This window comes from Solea senegalensis, linkage group LG15 (genome assembly GCF_019176455.1).
Source record: "Solea senegalensis isolate Sse05_10M linkage group LG15, IFAPA_SoseM_1, whole genome shotgun sequence".
Taxonomy (NCBI): domain Eukaryota; kingdom Metazoa; phylum Chordata; class Actinopteri; order Pleuronectiformes; family Soleidae; genus Solea; species Solea senegalensis.
The window spans coordinates 13,012,160-13,030,267 of NC_058035.1; the positions used below are offsets into that span (position 1 = coordinate 13,012,160).

Sequence of the window (18,108 nt, forward strand, 5' to 3'; positions counted from 1 at the left end):
TGACTAATTATAAAGCCACTGTTGTCTCATGAATAGTTAATTAAGAAGAGTTGGGGCATCCATCCTGCCTCTGCTACACCTTAGAGTGTTTCCCCCATGAGCCATATCTTAGAGCTGAACTAAGCTGCAGCTGAACGAGCCACGGCTTGTTGGCAGTGAGAGAACTGAAAAACACTGGAAGGAAGCAGGAACAGAGGCCACATAATCTTTTTAATGAGTTTGGTGAAAGTTTTCTGTTAAGTTGCACAGGAGGCGAGATATTTAGTGAGCTCATTTCTTGCTATGATGAATCATCTATTGTAAGGTAATTATGGAAACGATGGGCCTTTTTTCCCTGTCTCTAATTGAAAGTATCTCTTAAAATCCTAACTGTGAACACAGCAGAAGCCTGTAGCTTGACAACATCTCAGAGGCAAAAAAAATAAAATAACTTTAATCTCCACTGTTGAGCAAATGTGTGCGTTTAACAGCGAGGCCAGTTTTTCCCCCAAATTAAATTTACCATAAGATGTTAAAGTGTCTGTGTGAAGTCGATGAAGGGTCCTCTCGAGTATAGAATAACCAACAGGTGTATGTGTGTAAGTGCTTAAATGCATGTCCTCCCAGCCGTGTACCAGCGTGGCTGTGGCAACATTCCCAGAAACACAGCTTGAGCTTGCCTATGGTTACACTTGGCTAGATATGATTGTTTGAAACCAACGACAGGAAGTGGAGCGTGCCAGCCTCAAACTGACATGAATTCTGCAAGCCGACAAAACTCATATCAGCTGCAGTTTGATAACAACACGTCCCCACTCTAGCCTTACACAAATCATAGGCACGCTGCCTTGAACATATGTCTGATACAGTGTGTGTGTATGAAGGAGTGCACTCGTGTTCACATACCCACACACACGTCACATGCCATTCTCCACTTGTCCTCATTTCAGGCCTAATGCACATGAACTTGGATCCAGATATTGACACACTTTTCCTGACTGATTGATGAGCTCCAGTAAAGGCTCTTTCATAAATGGCAAAACACATGTGGCCTTTAGCATCTTAGCACAATTTACAATATAATCATCACTCTTTAGCATTTTAATTTAGGGGGTGTGGGGATCATAATAATTAACTGGTGCTTAGTCCTTTCCCCTTTAGTCACAGGAAATGCACATCAAGATTTTGGTTGTAGGCTACAGTACGCTATTTAGTTTATGGTGGATGTATAGGCAAAAATATTTCACTGCTCTTAACTGTTGGTGATTTTTCAAATTGTATAAAAAAGGACTAGACAAAAGCAGACTTGTCATTTCCAGCTGGCAACAGTTGCCCACGTTACAGCTAATGCTAGTAGTTAATTGAACTGGTCTTAAGAGGATAAATTGGAAGGAACAGAATATGCGTACAGTGTATAATAATATATAAAAATATAATATAGTGTATAAAAATAAAAATTAGAGCCGGTGGAAACACGCTATTAGCTACTCCCCAAACAATTTACAATGACCAGAAGGCCAGTCAGTCTCACCATCAGATGTCACTAATTCTTACACACTGGACCTTTGAATTTGTGATGATGTTAAAGTCACTTTCTTTTGGATTACTAAATTAATAAAATTAAATTAAAAATAAATTCAGGTAACTTGTTTTGAAACATAGGATCTGCATGCCGCTAGGTTACAGTTAAGGTTAGGCCCTCTGGCAGTGAACAACGGTCTTCAATTCTATAGACGTATGTAGACAGCACATCAATCAGACAATATGTCAGATAACCCATCTGTGGATTTAAAGTGCGCAGTGAACTCTGACAGGTTGAAGCAGCACCCGTCTCGTTGATTCACATGACGTCCGGATTCACATGACGTCCGGAGCTCCATGTGCAGCTCCGGTGATTAAAAACAAAGAAAAATGTTGCTCTTGTAGTTGTTATATAGTAGTGTAGTTGCAGTGTTGAGATATTTTGCTATTGAATGATTTTACATGAACACTCTTACCGTAATCATGTTGTGTCACTCCAAGATGTGTCACATGGGAACAGCCACATTGAAGGCATAATGATAAAACCCTGCTGTTGTGGACATACCGTCTTTGATTTGGTTGTTGTTTTGCCCTTTTGGAACACGTAGAAGGTTAGCTGCTAAAAGGAGATGAGATCAAGACAGTTCTCCATATCAAAGCCCATTGACTTTAGCTTGCCCTTGTGTCTGGGCTCAGAATCCCACTGATTCAATCTGGTGCTTGGCTCCATTCAAGCTCATTTGCATGCCAATCTGCTGTTTTACATTCTTTGTGGGTATGTATTAAGATACGGATCCAAGTCATACATCTTGGTAAACATAGCAAGAGGAAAGAGTGCTTTTTTTCTACTTTAAATCTTCAATCTTGCTCCAGCATAGAAACCCCACACCTGAGCTGAGAGGAAAATCAACCTCAAAGCCAAATCTCTATTGAATTTAGGATGTTTGCCCTTTAGCTACCTTAACTATATTTATGTTAGAGGTCAATGTATTCGTACGGGAAGGGATTTTTTTTCTTTTCATTTTAAAACATGGACCGGCATTGGTTCAAATGATATGCCAAGCAGATAGAGGATTAGTTTCATCAGTGATTTGGTCAATTAGGCTTCAGTCTGAGCTCTGCTGGGACTTCCCCTAAGGAGTCTTTCTACTGATTTACCCACATCAGGAGAGAGGAAGAGGAGGAGTATGCTGAGGGTAATTATGCACGGCTGGGCACTCTGATTGGCTACGGTACTTAAACACTGTTGCAGGAAGCAGAGGGGAGGAGAGTGTGATAAAAGGTCTGTTAAAAGTCTCCGCAGAGCTGCACAGAGAGCACTGGTTGAATGAGATGAGTTATCAAACAGAGCAGGGAGGCACTGCGGGTCTGAGCTGATTGTTGTTCGCACAGTGGTGATCCCAAAACAGCACTAGTGAGACCGTGATATTGAGATCAGAGCAGCATTTCAAAAGTATCATTTGCACTTTTTTTTTTCTCATTCTCTAAATCTGCTGAGGCCAAGATGCAATAGTTCTACTTTAATAAATCCAACAGTGAAGCAAATCTCATAAGCTCTGAATATGGATTCATGGCTTTTATTTGCTTAGACAGTACTGTGCATGTTTGGTTGTACTCAAACGTAGCATTTACTAGTTAAGTTAAAACACTTTTGTTTTGTTTTTTCATAATAGGGAGTTCTATATTTGTCTGTGCTCTTTGCTCAGTCTTGAATTGGGTTTTCTGTCTAAATATGTGACAACAAGCTTTACATGATATTTCAGTTGGTAAAACCACTATTGTCATATTATGTGTGTACTCATATTATTGAATTTTCCATTTTATTGAGTCTTTCATGTTCTGTTCCTCATCTTTTATATATTTCTTTGACACAGCTAGTAGGTATTTTGACCAAGAAACACAGTGGAAATTAATTCAGCAGTTGGTGGAGACCAAAACAGATATAAAAAGAGAGTGCAAATTAGAGTTACATTTGGCAGGATCCCATGGAGAATGGAGCCAAATAAATGCTAATGATGTTCTGTGTCTGTACCATGCTCAAACATTCTTATGTGGTTTGATAATGAGCCTCATGAGCGTAAAAGGCAATGGCAATACTATGCTAATGTTATGTACACAGCTTTTTTCCCCTCCCATCTACCCCCAATAAACAAAAAACAAAAAATAAATTATAGCTAGTTTACAGGTACCACACTACATATTTTATAATTGCGATGAATTTTCCTTCTTGTGAAAACGGTGAGTGATTCAGTGCAGGATTAGAAACAATCGCTGTACCGCGTGGAAGCGTCTGACAGTTCTCGCCTCCTCTCTGCAGCGACGTGGTCACTCATGTTGTGTCAGAGGATCACCAGGCTTCGTCACTGTGGTCATGGCTCCGAGGGTGTGAACTGAAGAATTTACCTGACATGCTCGTGTTAAACATCAGCTGGTTCACTGACAGCATGAGAGAGGGGAGGCCTGTTGCTGTAGAGACCAGACATCTTATTCAGGTATGTGTGTGTGGGATACATCTCTGCAGATACACAGTGCAGTAGATGCAAACCAAACAGGACGTTTTTCCATTGTAATGCCAAACAAACATGTATTGTATGTATTTGAATATAATACTCGTCTTCACTCTGCACACCACATTTCACCTTGCTAATAGCAACAGAAACATACCCAAGACTGCGCTAGAGTGTCAAAAATATGAATGGCATGGCTCCGAGCAGCCCACTAACCGAAACACACCAGTTTCTCTTTTTTCTCCCCCAGTGGATGGCATGATGAGGGCCTTGCAGCATATGGACGCAACATAAAAGAAATGAATGTTGTCTCTTTTTCCTTCCATGGAGGAAAGGGAAAAGCACTCACCTCCCGTAGTCACGCTTGCCAGGTTCCATCTATGTTTTCACAAGACAGCGATGGCATTAACAGTCACTGTGGTATTTGCTGTGTTTTTTTTTGTTGGCTCTATGCTTTGTGAAATACCTTGCAAAAGCTTTTTTGTCTTGCAGGAGCATTGTTTCCATATAACCATGTGAGTGTGACCCATTAGTAGCGCCACTGTAGTTAACTGCATCAGTAAGTGGCAAAGCTAATGATGTCGTGCTGCCATTTATTGACCCATCTCCCCAGGTAACCATAGACCCTATTCTCTGCGGGTTTTGTGATACCTTTCCTCCCTGAAGCAAACAAGGTAATGCGTGGAGATAGATCCATTTAAGATAGCATGTAGAGATCAAATGTTCCACAAACTTCCGACTTCTGCCTCCAGCTGTTTGAGTGTGTGTTTCACAATCATACATATCCTACAGGAAGTCGATAGGGGATTTTAATTTAAATTATTAGATTTTTTCATCTGGTTTATGAAACCTCCTCAGTCAGGATACTGGGATGTTTTAGAGAGACGGAGTGGGTAAGTGTAATTCTACTACTACTACAGTAGTAATAATAATAGTAGTAGTAGTAGTAGTAATAATAATGCATTTAATAGGCAGTATATTATAATTATTATAGGCGTAGGGCCTTCCTTAAAGGTCTAGTGTGTAACATTTAGGAGGGTTTTTTGCCAAACATTTAATATACTACTCACAAGTTAGTGTATAATCACTTTGGAAAAAAATAAGTTTTGTTTCCTTTTATAGCCTTTGAATGAGCCTTTTATACAGACTTGCACTGTCGTGTTTCTACAGCAGGTCAAACATACGTGCATTTCACATTATGAAGCACAAGCTTACTGTAGAAACCGAACATCAGAGACATGGCAAGAGTTGCTTTTCTGTTATGTGAAGGCCAATACTTTCCTGCAGTAAGGGACACGTTTGCAAGCGTTTGTTGCAATCTGCAGTTTCACCATTAGATGTTACTGATTCTTACACAATGGACCTTTTTTAAGTTGACCTCTGACCTGCTCAGCAGCCCGGCAGGATTTTACTTACTCATTAGAGTGCACTCCTGCCAGTGTGACAGGCATTATCAGGAAGGGAAGTACCTGCTTGCGGCTCCTATAGTGATGAGGAGAGTGGGTGCTGTTCTGCACACATTGTACCTTTTTTCTACTAAGCAGATGTTGAGAAATGTAAACCACATGCATGAATTTGCTAAGAGGGAAAGGACACCATAGGGAAAAGCGGCCGCTGAGATCTGTCTGAGAGCATCAGCTTCCACAATCTTATAGGTCTCTATAATAACCGTGGCCAGTGAGGGAGAAATTCCTGTTGTATTTACATGGAGCTCAGTTAGGGAATCTCTAAGGCAGTTTTACTTGTGATTGGCAGAAAGAAAATGTGATGTGAAATATAGAGACAGTTCTTCTTCTTTTCTTTTTTTTTTTGAAAAACAGGAAGTGCTCCTGGCATAGAATAAATGATGAACAATTTTTAATCCCTTTACTGATTGATTCAGCCAAGCACTGTGAGAGGTAGTCGCTCTTTTCATTATCTTTTTGAGACACTCCTGTTCCTTCAGCAGCATTGATTCCAGTCAATCTGGTATGGTGACAATCACTCCACCCTCCTCTTCTTCCTCTTCTTCCTCTTCTTCCTCCCTCTCTTCCTCTCTCCTATTCCATGGGTAATTTTAAGGACACAATGTTCCCTTGTGTGGTGTCTAATTGTCTGCAAGAATATTAATATTACATTGGTAATCCTTTTGACACATATTTTACAAATGGGGGACTGTTTTCTCCGCAGAATGAAAAGGCAATTTACAGGAGGCAAATTGGATGATGGCAAGCAGATTTGTAATGCCATGGGTTAGGTAGTGTAATGGATTTGGATGCCACCAGACTGTGAGATGAGTGTCATTAGCCTGTTGCCCTGGAGACACAGTCATGAAAATAACTTCTCCATGGCAAATGGCTACATTTTTATGTAATTCAATTTGAACGCTCAGCTCTGTGCTATCAGCAGTAACCCTACACACATTTAGCCTGTCAACAGTGCGCATACGCTCAAATATACTGTATGTGGTTATGCATCTCTGATTGTCTTTGCACACAGGACACCTTGCCCAGTGAAGGGCCCACACCCACTTCCGTGGCCATAGTTTCTCAGTACGCCTGCCAGAGACGGACAACGATCGAAAACAACAACAGCATTTTCACCGTAAGAAGCTGTTTTCTAACATTACTTGGGACACAATTGCACTTTTACATGCAGCTGTAGTGCCAACTACAGAATTGTAATATTTCTATCAGCTTGATGAACAGAAACAGTTTGCATATAAAGTGGTTTATCGGTGTTATCTACAAAAGACATTTCCTTTAAAGCGTGTTCATTTAAAGACTCTCATTTGTGTTATGTCCTGTTTTGAGAGTCTCCATTCATTTTGGCCCAGCGGTTGATTTTTTTAGCCCAGTAGGCAAAGTTGCATTGTCTCAAAAAAATGTGTAATTCAGTTTTGGTTTGAGTTGGAAAATAACACTGCAATCATCTATACTAGTGCATTGCAATACTTAGGGTTAGGGTAGGGTCATAAATCAGAATCCCAAGACAAATCAAATCAACACACTAGTAAAGTGTTTCTCGGGAACACATTGCCCTGAGATGATGCCCTGCTCCAAGACACCTGATTCATCAAATAAATGGGTCGTTAGCAGACTTTTGCAGAGCTTGTTGATGAGCTGACTATTTTAATCAGGTGTGTTGGAGCATTTGAGACACACTGCCCTATAGTATCACGATACAATCAATAAAAGCATATCGTCCCAGCCCCACTATGAAGCTCCCTAATTGGACGACTGGTTTGCTTCACTCACCAGCACACTAACACAAAAATAATGCATTACAAAGAAAAATGCATTAACCTGCAAATGAGTAACATCTGCAGCTGTGGCAACTGGAGGTGCAACAGCTGACATGCCCATGATCCCTGGCACAGGTGGTGGCATGGACATGCCCTGAGGCACTGCACGCTTCGCCAAGATGGGTGACAGACGTGACGCTGCTCACAAGTAATGATAGATCTGTCCCGCCGCCATCTGCTGGGTAGTGATGGGAGGGAGAGGGGTGGTTGAGGAAGCTCAGGTTCCTGCATGGGAAATGGGGAAGTGGTTAATTGGCTGATTGTCTTGGATGTTAATGAGCATTAAAGAAAGCCGCAGGTGAAAAACAAGAAAACGGAAACGAGCATGTATAAATGCAACCAAACAAACAGTACATCTCCACACAGTGTTTTTGAGATGTTTCTGAACTGCTGGAAAGAAATACGCCACAGATTTTTTGCTGAGTGATTAATCAATAATAGCATTTCAAATGCAACAATTCCAGTCTGTTGCCACCTCCAGCTTCTTTAGTGTCAGTGTTTTCTGGCTTTTTTTTAATGTAATTATTAAGTGGACTGTCTTGGATTATGGGCTTTCAGTTGAAAAAACAAACAAACCCAGCAATATGAAGATGTCACTGTTGAAAATAAATGACACATTTTTCTAAAATGAAAACAATAATCACCTGTAAACACGACACACTGCTTATTAAGAAACACATAATCAACGAGTTGCACTTAATTAGTTTATTTTTGCTTTTTCTCATCCTGTCGTAGAGCCATAGTTGGCACCAAACATGAAACTGTAGCTCTGTGACGTGCAGCATCACTGACATGAATGTGTGTGTTTGTGTGGGAGTGTTGAGACCTGCTCATGAGCTTCTGTAACATCTATTACACGCAGCTTACCTCAGGCTGGTTAGACATCTGTTTCATTATCACTTTCTTCCTCCCAGTAAGGGTGGACGCAAACGCGTGTGTAGACGTGTGTAGACGTTTGTAGACGTTCACTCGTGTGCATGTATCACGCGTGGATTGACATAATGAGATTGGGAGTTGAAGTTCTTATACTTTCAGGCAGACCTCAAACTGGTCTGGCCACAGTTCCCACCTCTAGCTACTACCTGGAAAATGATAGAAGAAACCAGTACACAGAAGAATAACAAAAAACATGGAAAAAGGAGAACAATTTTATGCTCTGGTGAACATCACACTAAGAAGTAGCAGCATGCTAAACCATAAACCACCTAATACTAACAAGCTGAAAGGGAGCGTTTCACCCCCTAGCTGAGGGTAAGCAGACACACTTTATTCAATAAATTGATTCCCCACTAGTGCTTGTACACTGGGACAAGGACCGCATAGTTGAGCTGGAGCTGTGCATGGGAATGCGCTGAGTGGTTCTTGTGATTGTTCACTGCTGTGTTTGCTATGCTGTATATGTGCACGCAACCAGAGGAAACAACCTAAGATTGCTTTAGGATGGAGAAGAGAAGAGGGGCATCCAGGATGTGCTGGAGGAGGAGGAGGAGGAGGAGGAGGAGGAAGTAGGTGGTGCAGAGAGGTGTCAGGATCAGGAAGTGAAGATGAGCATCATCTCCAAAACAGCACCCCAGTGAGGTGTCAATCACATACTGGCAGCAAACGGCCCTTCATTCCATGGCCATGCACTATTGATTTATTCCTCCTCGCGCCCTCTTTATCCCTCATCTCTCAGCGTCTCTGACTCACACTCTTTCACTCCTGTATCACTTCTCTCGGCCATTCATACTGTGCGCTCCTCTCACTCTCGTTGTCTCTTGCTGTCTTGCTCTCGCTGTGACTGGAAAATTCCGCTCGTCTTTGCAAGCACACACAGAAGTCAAGCGTACGCCGTCTCTTTTTTTCATCTGCTTAGCCTTGAGACTTCTGCTGTTTTTTTTACCACGGTTCACTTCGACACAGATATTGACATTTGTGTCTTGGTTGATTGACACTCAGCACTGGATGCCTTTTCTCTGATGGCAACTCACACACACACACGCAGACACACACATGGAATGTGACAGAAATACACAACAGGCTGAGTGCCAGGCTAATGAGGGCAGGGAAAGAAAAAGTTAGAGGTGCAGAGGGAAATGGCTAAAATCCTGAATTTGTTTCCCTGCAGCACGCGGCCTCCAGCGTAGTGATAGCAGACATGCCACGGATGAGGAGATGGGTGGAGGGGGTATGGGAGCACTGAACCTTTAAGGCGTCAAATTGATTCTTTCTATCCCCAGAGGCGTTAGCATTCACAACTTTAAGAACTAACAAACAGAAAACATCAGAGAAGGGTCACACATTGTTGCTTTTTGAAAAGTGTTTTGAAAAGATGTATGACGGCGTCAGTACTTTTGCCGGGACCACATGAACTGCCTCCAACAATCATAAAATTACAAGATAAAAAAAACGATGTCCTCTTATTCATTAGATATAAAATTCCTCTCCTAGCCGTTAATCACGTTAAAACTCTTCTCAGTTGGTTTTCTGACCTCCTTTCATGCTTTCACTTTGCACACGCGGCGAGACGTGCCGCTGCGTGAACATGACTTGCGGGTATGTGTGTGTTACCCAATGGCAGGGGGTAAATCGGTGTGTTAGATCAACGTCCCTGCACCACAAGTCCCCCCTCACAGCCTTAACTCATTTATTAGATAAACGCATCTACACTGTGGGTTTTTTTCTTCTTTCATGCAGTTGCTATGACAGCCTGATCGGTAACAGACTTGGCTGTGGTGGGTGCACGCATGTGTGCATTTAAATTTTTATTTTCTTTCAGGTGAGATGGTGTTTATACTTCATTTTTGTACGTGAATCTCCATGCAAGTTAAACCTTAAGTAGTATTTTCTTAGATCGTAGTAGAACACTGTCACAGCAGATCCTGTGATTCTGTGAAACATCCTCTAACACAATAGCTAATCTGCGAATGCTTAGCATTACATTGTCCACATATTGTTTCATACGCCTGGTCATTCACCTAATTTAACATGTGGTGTAAATCAGTGTGGTTTCCAGACAAAACCCTACACAACCTGTACCCTATCACCTATCGAGTTAAAATTAGCTTCTTCTATCTGTCTCATGCTGTGAGGAGAACCCAGGTGTGTGTGTGTGCGTGAGCATTCTGGGATGTAAAGGGTTGTTCTCTCTCCATGTGTCGCAGTAAACGGGTCAGTGCGTCTCGTGGGTGAGCTGGACTCTTGTCTGCTGCTCACTGACCTGAGGCTGCATGTCTGCACAGGACTGCAGCTGGTGCAGTGACCTCTGAGTGTGGCTTGGCTGCAGGAGAGGAAACTGAGGCATGAATATGGCTGAATTTGTCCTGCGCTCCGGTCACGCTGGGCTGCACCAAGTTCAGGTCATTGACTTAGACATTTCTGTTTCAGTCTGTTTTAGCATTTGTCCTTTCAGTAGTGTTCTATATGGCACAAATATATTTCTGTTTTTCTTATTGCTCTTAAAGATAACTTATTTATGAATTGCAAAAGGGGCAAAGTCACTGCATGGTGGAGTTTGCATAATATGAAATGCTGACCTTAATGTCACAAGACATTACAGACTCATTTCTAAGCCTCTTGTGCTTGTGCAGGTTTAGAAGATACCACACACACTTTCATTTCCTTCCCTTTTCTTAAAGTTGTGTAAAGGAACGATAGTAGTGTTGATCCCATGGAGAATCAATCTGACTGCATCTCAGCAACAAAACACCAGCAACCCCTGCAGTCATCATTGACTCTATCTATTCACTAAGGCTCAAATTGGATTTATAAGCATGTCTAGTAGTCAAGGCTTCCACATGGATTTCTATAGTTTACAGACCATGCTCCAGAAAAACTAGTCTAAACAAAATAAACAAAATGGATGACAGAAATCTTCGCCTGTTTCAAGGGCTAAGTTTCAGGGTTCTGGCATTGTGCATTTAAACTGCTGTGGCTTATAGAGACATGAATAGTAACAAATAAGTGGACAGGAATTGGGCTTGTAAGCAGAAGGTCACCGGTTCAAATTACTGGAAGGCTTGTGTGTGTTCACTACTGGTGTGCAATAAGGTAAGGGTTGGTAAAATGCACTAATCACTAATCGATGTGTGTGCAAAATTATTAATTCTTATTCAATATACTGTGAAAATGATGATTGTATAAATACCCGTCCAGGCTGAATAGGAAGGGCTTTAAGTTAATCAAACTTTCCAGCCAAATTTTTCCTCAGAGTTAGTGGATGTAATAGCACTGAAAAGAAAACTGAAATGTCATCACTTGTTTACATCAAAGTCTGTCTGTTATAGTGTTAGTTGGTGCAGAAGTTTGCAGGTTTTAAAAAGGGGACTAAAAACCAGGGGGGTTGTGGCAACGGCGTAGCTTTGGTTACAAGACTGGTGGAGTGTGCTTTAAGTACGGCCCTAAAAACTCACTGCTGTGTTGTCAGAAAACAGCACATGCACGCACCTGCTCTCTCATCTCCTCTGTGACTCGTAAAATCCGCTCGCTCACTCACCCTCGCTCTCCTCTCACAGCATTCGCGCGCATGTAGACATTGTCCTGCCTCTAATGTTGGTAGGGACAATCTGGCCTTCTCCAAATATTGGCGGGGACATGTCGTATGGACGCTGGGGACAAACCTACGCCATTGGGTTGTGGTGATGGAAAAGTGAGCTGATACCAAACCTGTGCGACCCACACCATTTCTCTGTTTGATACAGTTTGGGTCAAGTAGGCACACATTTTACCAAATGCAAAATAATGCATACGAAGAATGATATTTTGGAACGCTTGAAACTTTTCTAAAATCAACATTTTTAACTCTCTCTCTCTATTGTGCACATAAGTAGACGGGAGACTATTTATGAATCCCTCCGGAGAGACACTGTTATTTGATGCTTAAATATTAGCTCCTCTCCATGTGGCCATTCTGAACACATTTACATTTGAACAGATGGCATGTCTTAACATAAACTGACATATATTCAGAGCTAAAAAAATACATAAATAAATAAAAAAAAAGCAGAAGACTCCAGTGAGACGTCCATGTTGACAAGTTCATTTCGCCTTAAGTGCTGGCCGAGCTGCAAAAAAGATGTGTAAATATTATTTCATTGACGCAGGAAACCTCGCACATGTTGGCATTCCAGCTGCATTTTAGCATTGACACAATTTTCAAAGTGTAAGAGCACCGCATTTCATGTTGCAGTGTGAAAAATAATAATATTATAATATTATAATATATTGTTTGCAAAATATTGTCTGTAAACTGGTACTACACTGTATCACAGAGTTTGGAGTGTGTTCAATCTGGTATATATGTATTATCTGCATCTGTCACCATGACGGGCGTCATTTAATTCAACTCTTTCAGTTTGACTCTGAGCGTAAAAAGCACTTGTGGCATACACAAGACGTTTCAAACATTATTAATATGCTGCTCATGGAAATTGACCTCACAGAGATTAAAAAGAAGAAGAAAAAAAAACAGTTGGAAAGAAGGAAGAATATTGAAGTCAAAGAAGATAAGTGGCAAGAAAGTGGTCCCTTCTTCTTTGAAGTTAATTATAAAATTTACAGGTCAGGGAAGAATCTTTGTATAAGGCGTTCACAGTGGAAAAAATACCAAATTTAATATAGCGCATCAATTTTTCAGTCAAGTATCACATGTCTCCTCAATTAGAGAAGCTCACAACACGAATATGCTTGGGGTTTATGGCAAGATTACTTTTTGTCATGTGACACTAGCATTTTCTGTGGAAAGTCACTTTTTTTCCTTAAAATTGTGACTGAGAAATGTTCTGAATACTTTGGGTAAAATATTTCATGTCCTTAATCACTGTGTTCCTGTCAATTTTAACACGTTTTATGAGTAAAAGATCTGTAAATATAAGTAAATTCAACTCTAATCCTATCTGAATTCGGTGAAACAGCCCTTTAAACATTTTCTCTTTCCAATAAAAAAAGATACCTTTTCAGTAAAGTTCCTTTCGAAAAAAAAACTTCTCATCATACAGTTTAATAGGCCCAAAGCTCACCAGCTGCTCTTTATCTCTTACTGGAACAACCTTTTCCCATGTCAGAGACACCCAGACAGCAAATTTCATTCTAATTGTGAATTATTTTGTCATAACCCACGGAAGTATTGCCTGTTTGGCCAATGAATGGTGGTAGGGATGATCCAACTGTCCTGTGGAGACATGTTTTCCTTCACTTGGTTCTGCAACAGTAGCTCATCACTTCAGCAACAGCAGCAGCAGCAGCAAACCAGAAAGCAGTCGAGCCGAACATGGCACCAAATGTTCAGCTGCATGCCAATATCAGTAAGTGTGACAGAGAACTTGTTTCACGAAGTGTGTTTTCTCTGCAATAACAACCCTAGTGCCTTAAATTTAAAGTAAATAATTGAATAGAATACGATATATTTCATACTGTACAACACAATTGGATGCAGTCCTATCAGTGCAACATCCGCCTGCATACAAAGTTACGATAAAATAATAAAGAAACCTCTAAATTCTTAAAAACATATGCATATACACACATATTTTTATATACACATATATTTCACATTGTACTGTTTTTCATTGCGCGTCCCTTTAAGCCACATTTAGTACCAGGATGTTTCAAAAGTAACTTCATAGATATTATTTTGCCTATAGTATATCTAAAAAAAAATCTTGAATTACCTGTGCAATTAAAACATTTTTTTTTAGAAATCCTACATCCACTATTCATCAATGTGGTGCGGTTTATTGTGTTAAATGTTTACTGGCACGACATTTTAGGCATATAATTGTCATTCATTCACCAAACGTTATAAACGTGGTGCCTTTGTGAAGGGAAAGTCAGTGGCTGCCTGTCTGGGGAGCCTTGATGTGAACAAGTGGAAAATGACAGGTTCCAGTTCGGTGTTCGCCAGCCTCAAATGTCTCTGTCCAGTCATCCAGAAGAAAAACGACATGGTGACAGAGACAAGAGGGAAGAACGGGGGGTGATGGGTGGGGGGACGACTTGTCCCTGCTTTTCCTGTGTCTGGTTTTCTGTCGGGGTCACACCTGACACAGTTTTACTTGTTCGTACTTTCAATGCTTTTCTCCTCCCTTCTCTTGTGTAAGTACATTTGAACTAGTGACTTGTGCCTTAAATTTCTTTTGTACTATGTAAATATGTGTTTCGCCACATTATTACTACGTGCTTCTCCTCTGCTTTTCTTTATAGGATGCGTTCGAGGTCTTGGCAGAGAGCTATGAATTCAGTGAGCTTGAGGGTCAATGTCTGGCCTTCAGGAGAGCCGCTTCAGTCCTGAAGAGTCTACCCTGTGAGGTGCGGCGTCAGGAGGACATCCGAGATCTGCCTTGGATGGGAGAACATACTAAAGCAGTGATGGAGGTAAAGGCCGAGACTAAAGTCATTTTACAAGTTGACAGTAATGGTTTGAAACATGGCGTCATGTGTAATTTGGGAGCCACAAATTGATAGGCCATAAAAATAGCACTAAATTCTTTTCATCCTTTCACAACATACAATATGTGAATGTGTCTGGTTCTGAGAGTTGAGCTGACTAAATATTTCAAACCGAGAGAAAGCGCTAATTGTTGCAGTGTTTACTGCAGGGGTTTGACGGAGAGTTCAGTTTGATCAGTCAAGTGAGGAAATATCCCACTGTTTGAGGAAATAGCAACTGTTTTAGCGCTTAAAATTCTATCACAATCTTCCGTCGTGATGTCGCAACAATGATGATATTTCATGAAAATGAAAATGAAAATAAATGAAGTGCTTTGCTTTGATATGGAGCAGAATCTATAAATAACAGAACTAAGACTAGACAGAAATAAGAATCAAAAATTGAATAAATAACCTTGTGTGGATGTAATGTAGTACAATTGATAATGTGATAAATACCGCCTAATGTATTATTATTAATTATACAAATACTGTTCACTGTTTATGCCTGTTGATAACTAACATACAACACTGTGCAACTCTCGCTTTGTTGTTTTTATGTCTGTCAAATCTTGGATTGAAATGATGTGACTGAAAGTTGTTCAGATCAGATACACGTTTGCACAAGCGCACTTTGCATTAGCGTAGTTATGCGACAGTTAGCGCTTCCCCATCGGAAAAATCCCGACGGTTGCTGAAAGCTGAGAGCTGTGAAAGCTGTGGTTAGTATGGTAATTTAACTTGCACTGTTTCAGGAAGCCATCAAATCAGCGTGTGGGAAGAACACCTGTACATAGTTTCCATTTCTTGGCCTGTTTTTGCACATTGAGAGACAAAGAAACATTGAGAGACTCAAAAAAGGACGTTCTATACTGTTCAAATTCTAAATTAAACACGCAACACGTGTTTTTCTAAATAAACCCATAGGTTTTTCTTCATTTTAAACTGTGAAAACAAACATATTTAAACAGATATTGGAAGTTATTCTGTAAAAATGGGCAAAAGCACTAAGTTGCAGGACATTCTCTGGTCCTTTTCTGGTTAAAATAAGCAAAAAAAAAAGTCCAGATGGACATTTTAAAGGTTAGGTGTTAAAGGGTTAAGCAGAAATCGATTGGTGGGCTGCATTTGGCACCCGGGCCGCAAGTTTGAGACCTCTGGTTTTGTGTACTGCACGACTGCTCGTGATGCAACTTTCAGGGTCACATAAACTTCATTTTCACACTCCTATGAAATTAGCTGAAATCAGAGCCCACCTTGAAAATAAAAACCAATGGGACGGCTGTTAATTGTAGCAATAAACCGTGACCTTTATTGACCGATTTCATTGCTGACTGATACGAACTGCCGCAGTGCTGCGAGAAGTGACCAACTCCAGTGTAAAATAAAAACACTGACCACTTTTTTTAATCGTAATTTAAGGAAAAAGCATGTATACGTTCACTTAATGCTGCTGCAAAGATGTTCCTATCACACTTCATTTGTGCTGGGGATTGTTAGCTTCTAAACAACATCTTCAAGAGTAATAGGAACACATGCAGTAATACGGGACCTATACGAATAGACAACAATGGGCTATAAAGGTTTAATTACTGTTTGTTTTAATTAAATCGTGTTCTTTCATTCTGTAGTTCTGTAAAACAAAAGCATCCATCTACAGTAGTTTATCATGACTTGTCATTAATATGACAGTAAAGTAAGCAAATGTTTAGAAATTGGAGAAAATGTCAGCTATAGCTTATGTGGTGCACTGACTATAATCAGGAGATGTTATGATGCTGGGGTACTACATTTAACTATGCTGTTAACGTAGTTAACGGCAACGTACTGAACATCATTATTTTTTAAACACACTGTATATACGGAGCAACAGACATGACATGGGAAAAAAACTCCCACGAAATAGGTGTAATGTATAGGTATATATAGGTATCAACCATCCATCTTCTACCGCTTTATCCTCCACATGAGGGTCGCGGGGGGAGCTGTGCCAATCTCAGCTGACAGGGCGATAGGTGGGGTACAGCCTGGACAGAACGCCAGTCCATCGCAGGGTCACATAGAGACAAACAACCATCCACTCTCACACTCGCACCTATGGTCAATTTTAGTGAGTATCCAATTTACCTAGTCCCCATATTGCATGTTTTTGGATTGTGGGAGGAAGCTGGAGAACCCGGAGGAAACACACGCACACACGGGGAGAAATAGGTATGATGTGCGCACGAAATGAATAATATTAATAACATTCTCATTAAATACCGGGAGAGCTGCACAAGTAAAGCGAGCCAAGAGGGCTAAAGCTTCGGGATGGACAGAGATAGTGTAATTGAGTTTTATTTTAGGCTTTCGAGAATACCTTTTTAACTCTTTCCCTGCCTAAAATAAAATTCAATCACACTATCTCCACCCCGAAGCTTCAGCCCGCTTTGCTCGCTTTACTTGCAGCAGCTCTCTGTTATTAATATTATGTGCACAAATGTATTTATTTTTCCCCATGTCATGTCTGGGGCTCCGTAGAAATAGTATTTCACAACCAACCAACCAAACAAACAGATTTTTGCCCAATGGTGCATAGCTACGGATCTTTTTTGATCAATGATAACAACATGCACAAATGGGCTTTCTGGGACAATGAGCTTGCATCTCATCTCGCTGAATATATACTGAAAGGAGTATTGAAGGAAGGCAAAGTAATAAAAGCTGAGGGTCAATGTTTCTACAAAAAACGATGTCAAGAAGAGTTTTGATATTCCAACACTAACCAAACTTGCTACAGTGATGTTCACACTCGAGCACACACTGACACACATCACACAAATTTACCTCATCTTTTTTTTTTGGGGGTTCTTATTGGGTCGCTGGGCAATCATCCCATCACCGACAGAGACGCTCAGGGCAGAAATCATGGCAGGTTGTCAGGGAAAATGTTGAAAAATGTTTGCTTGGAGAGAACGCTCAATTCCTGGTGGAGAACAAGGTGAGCCCTGCAGTCTGACTCGCCGAAACATTAGAGCTAACATTCGCACAGCAGGTCTCAGAGCAGACTTGCGAGATCTGTCACATCTCTCACCACTCCGGCTGATTTATTAAACAAAGCAACATGAACGCGCCAGGCAGGCCAAATTCTACTGCCCGTGAATGACCTCTCACTGTTTTTGTTCTTTCATGACTCAGACGTATGCCCGGGGGGGCGGCGGGTTTTATTTATTTTTTTAAAACATTTTTTTTTTTTTTTTGGGCTGGTTGTCTCTTTGAACAGATCACTGCTCAAAACAAGAAGATGACATGACGTGAAAAAACCACAGAGTAAAAACAAAACACCTGATATGCCTTTGAACATCGGAGTGACACTGTCAGCAGTGACTGAACCGCTAACTGTTGACTGAACATCCAAAGTGGGGGAAAGATATG

General features: G+C 40.8%; 1 protein-coding gene across 2 annotated transcripts in view; it reads left to right on the top strand.

Moving 5' to 3' along the window:
* The window catches only part of dntt (deoxynucleotidyltransferase, terminal), a 73,091-nt gene that overhangs the window by 17,010 nt on the left and 37,973 nt on the right, over nt 1-18,108 (top strand). For both annotated transcript variants that reach the window (XM_044045201.1, XM_044045200.1), the window contains exons 2-4: nt 3,818-3,992; nt 6,486-6,590; nt 14,470-14,640. In XM_044045201.1, the coding sequence (XP_043901136.1) occupies nt 3,909-3,992; nt 6,486-6,590; nt 14,470-14,640 (360 nt within the window). In that variant the 5' untranslated portion in view covers nt 3,818-3,908. The remainder of the gene's footprint in view (nt 1-3,817; nt 3,993-6,485; nt 6,591-14,469; nt 14,641-18,108) is intronic.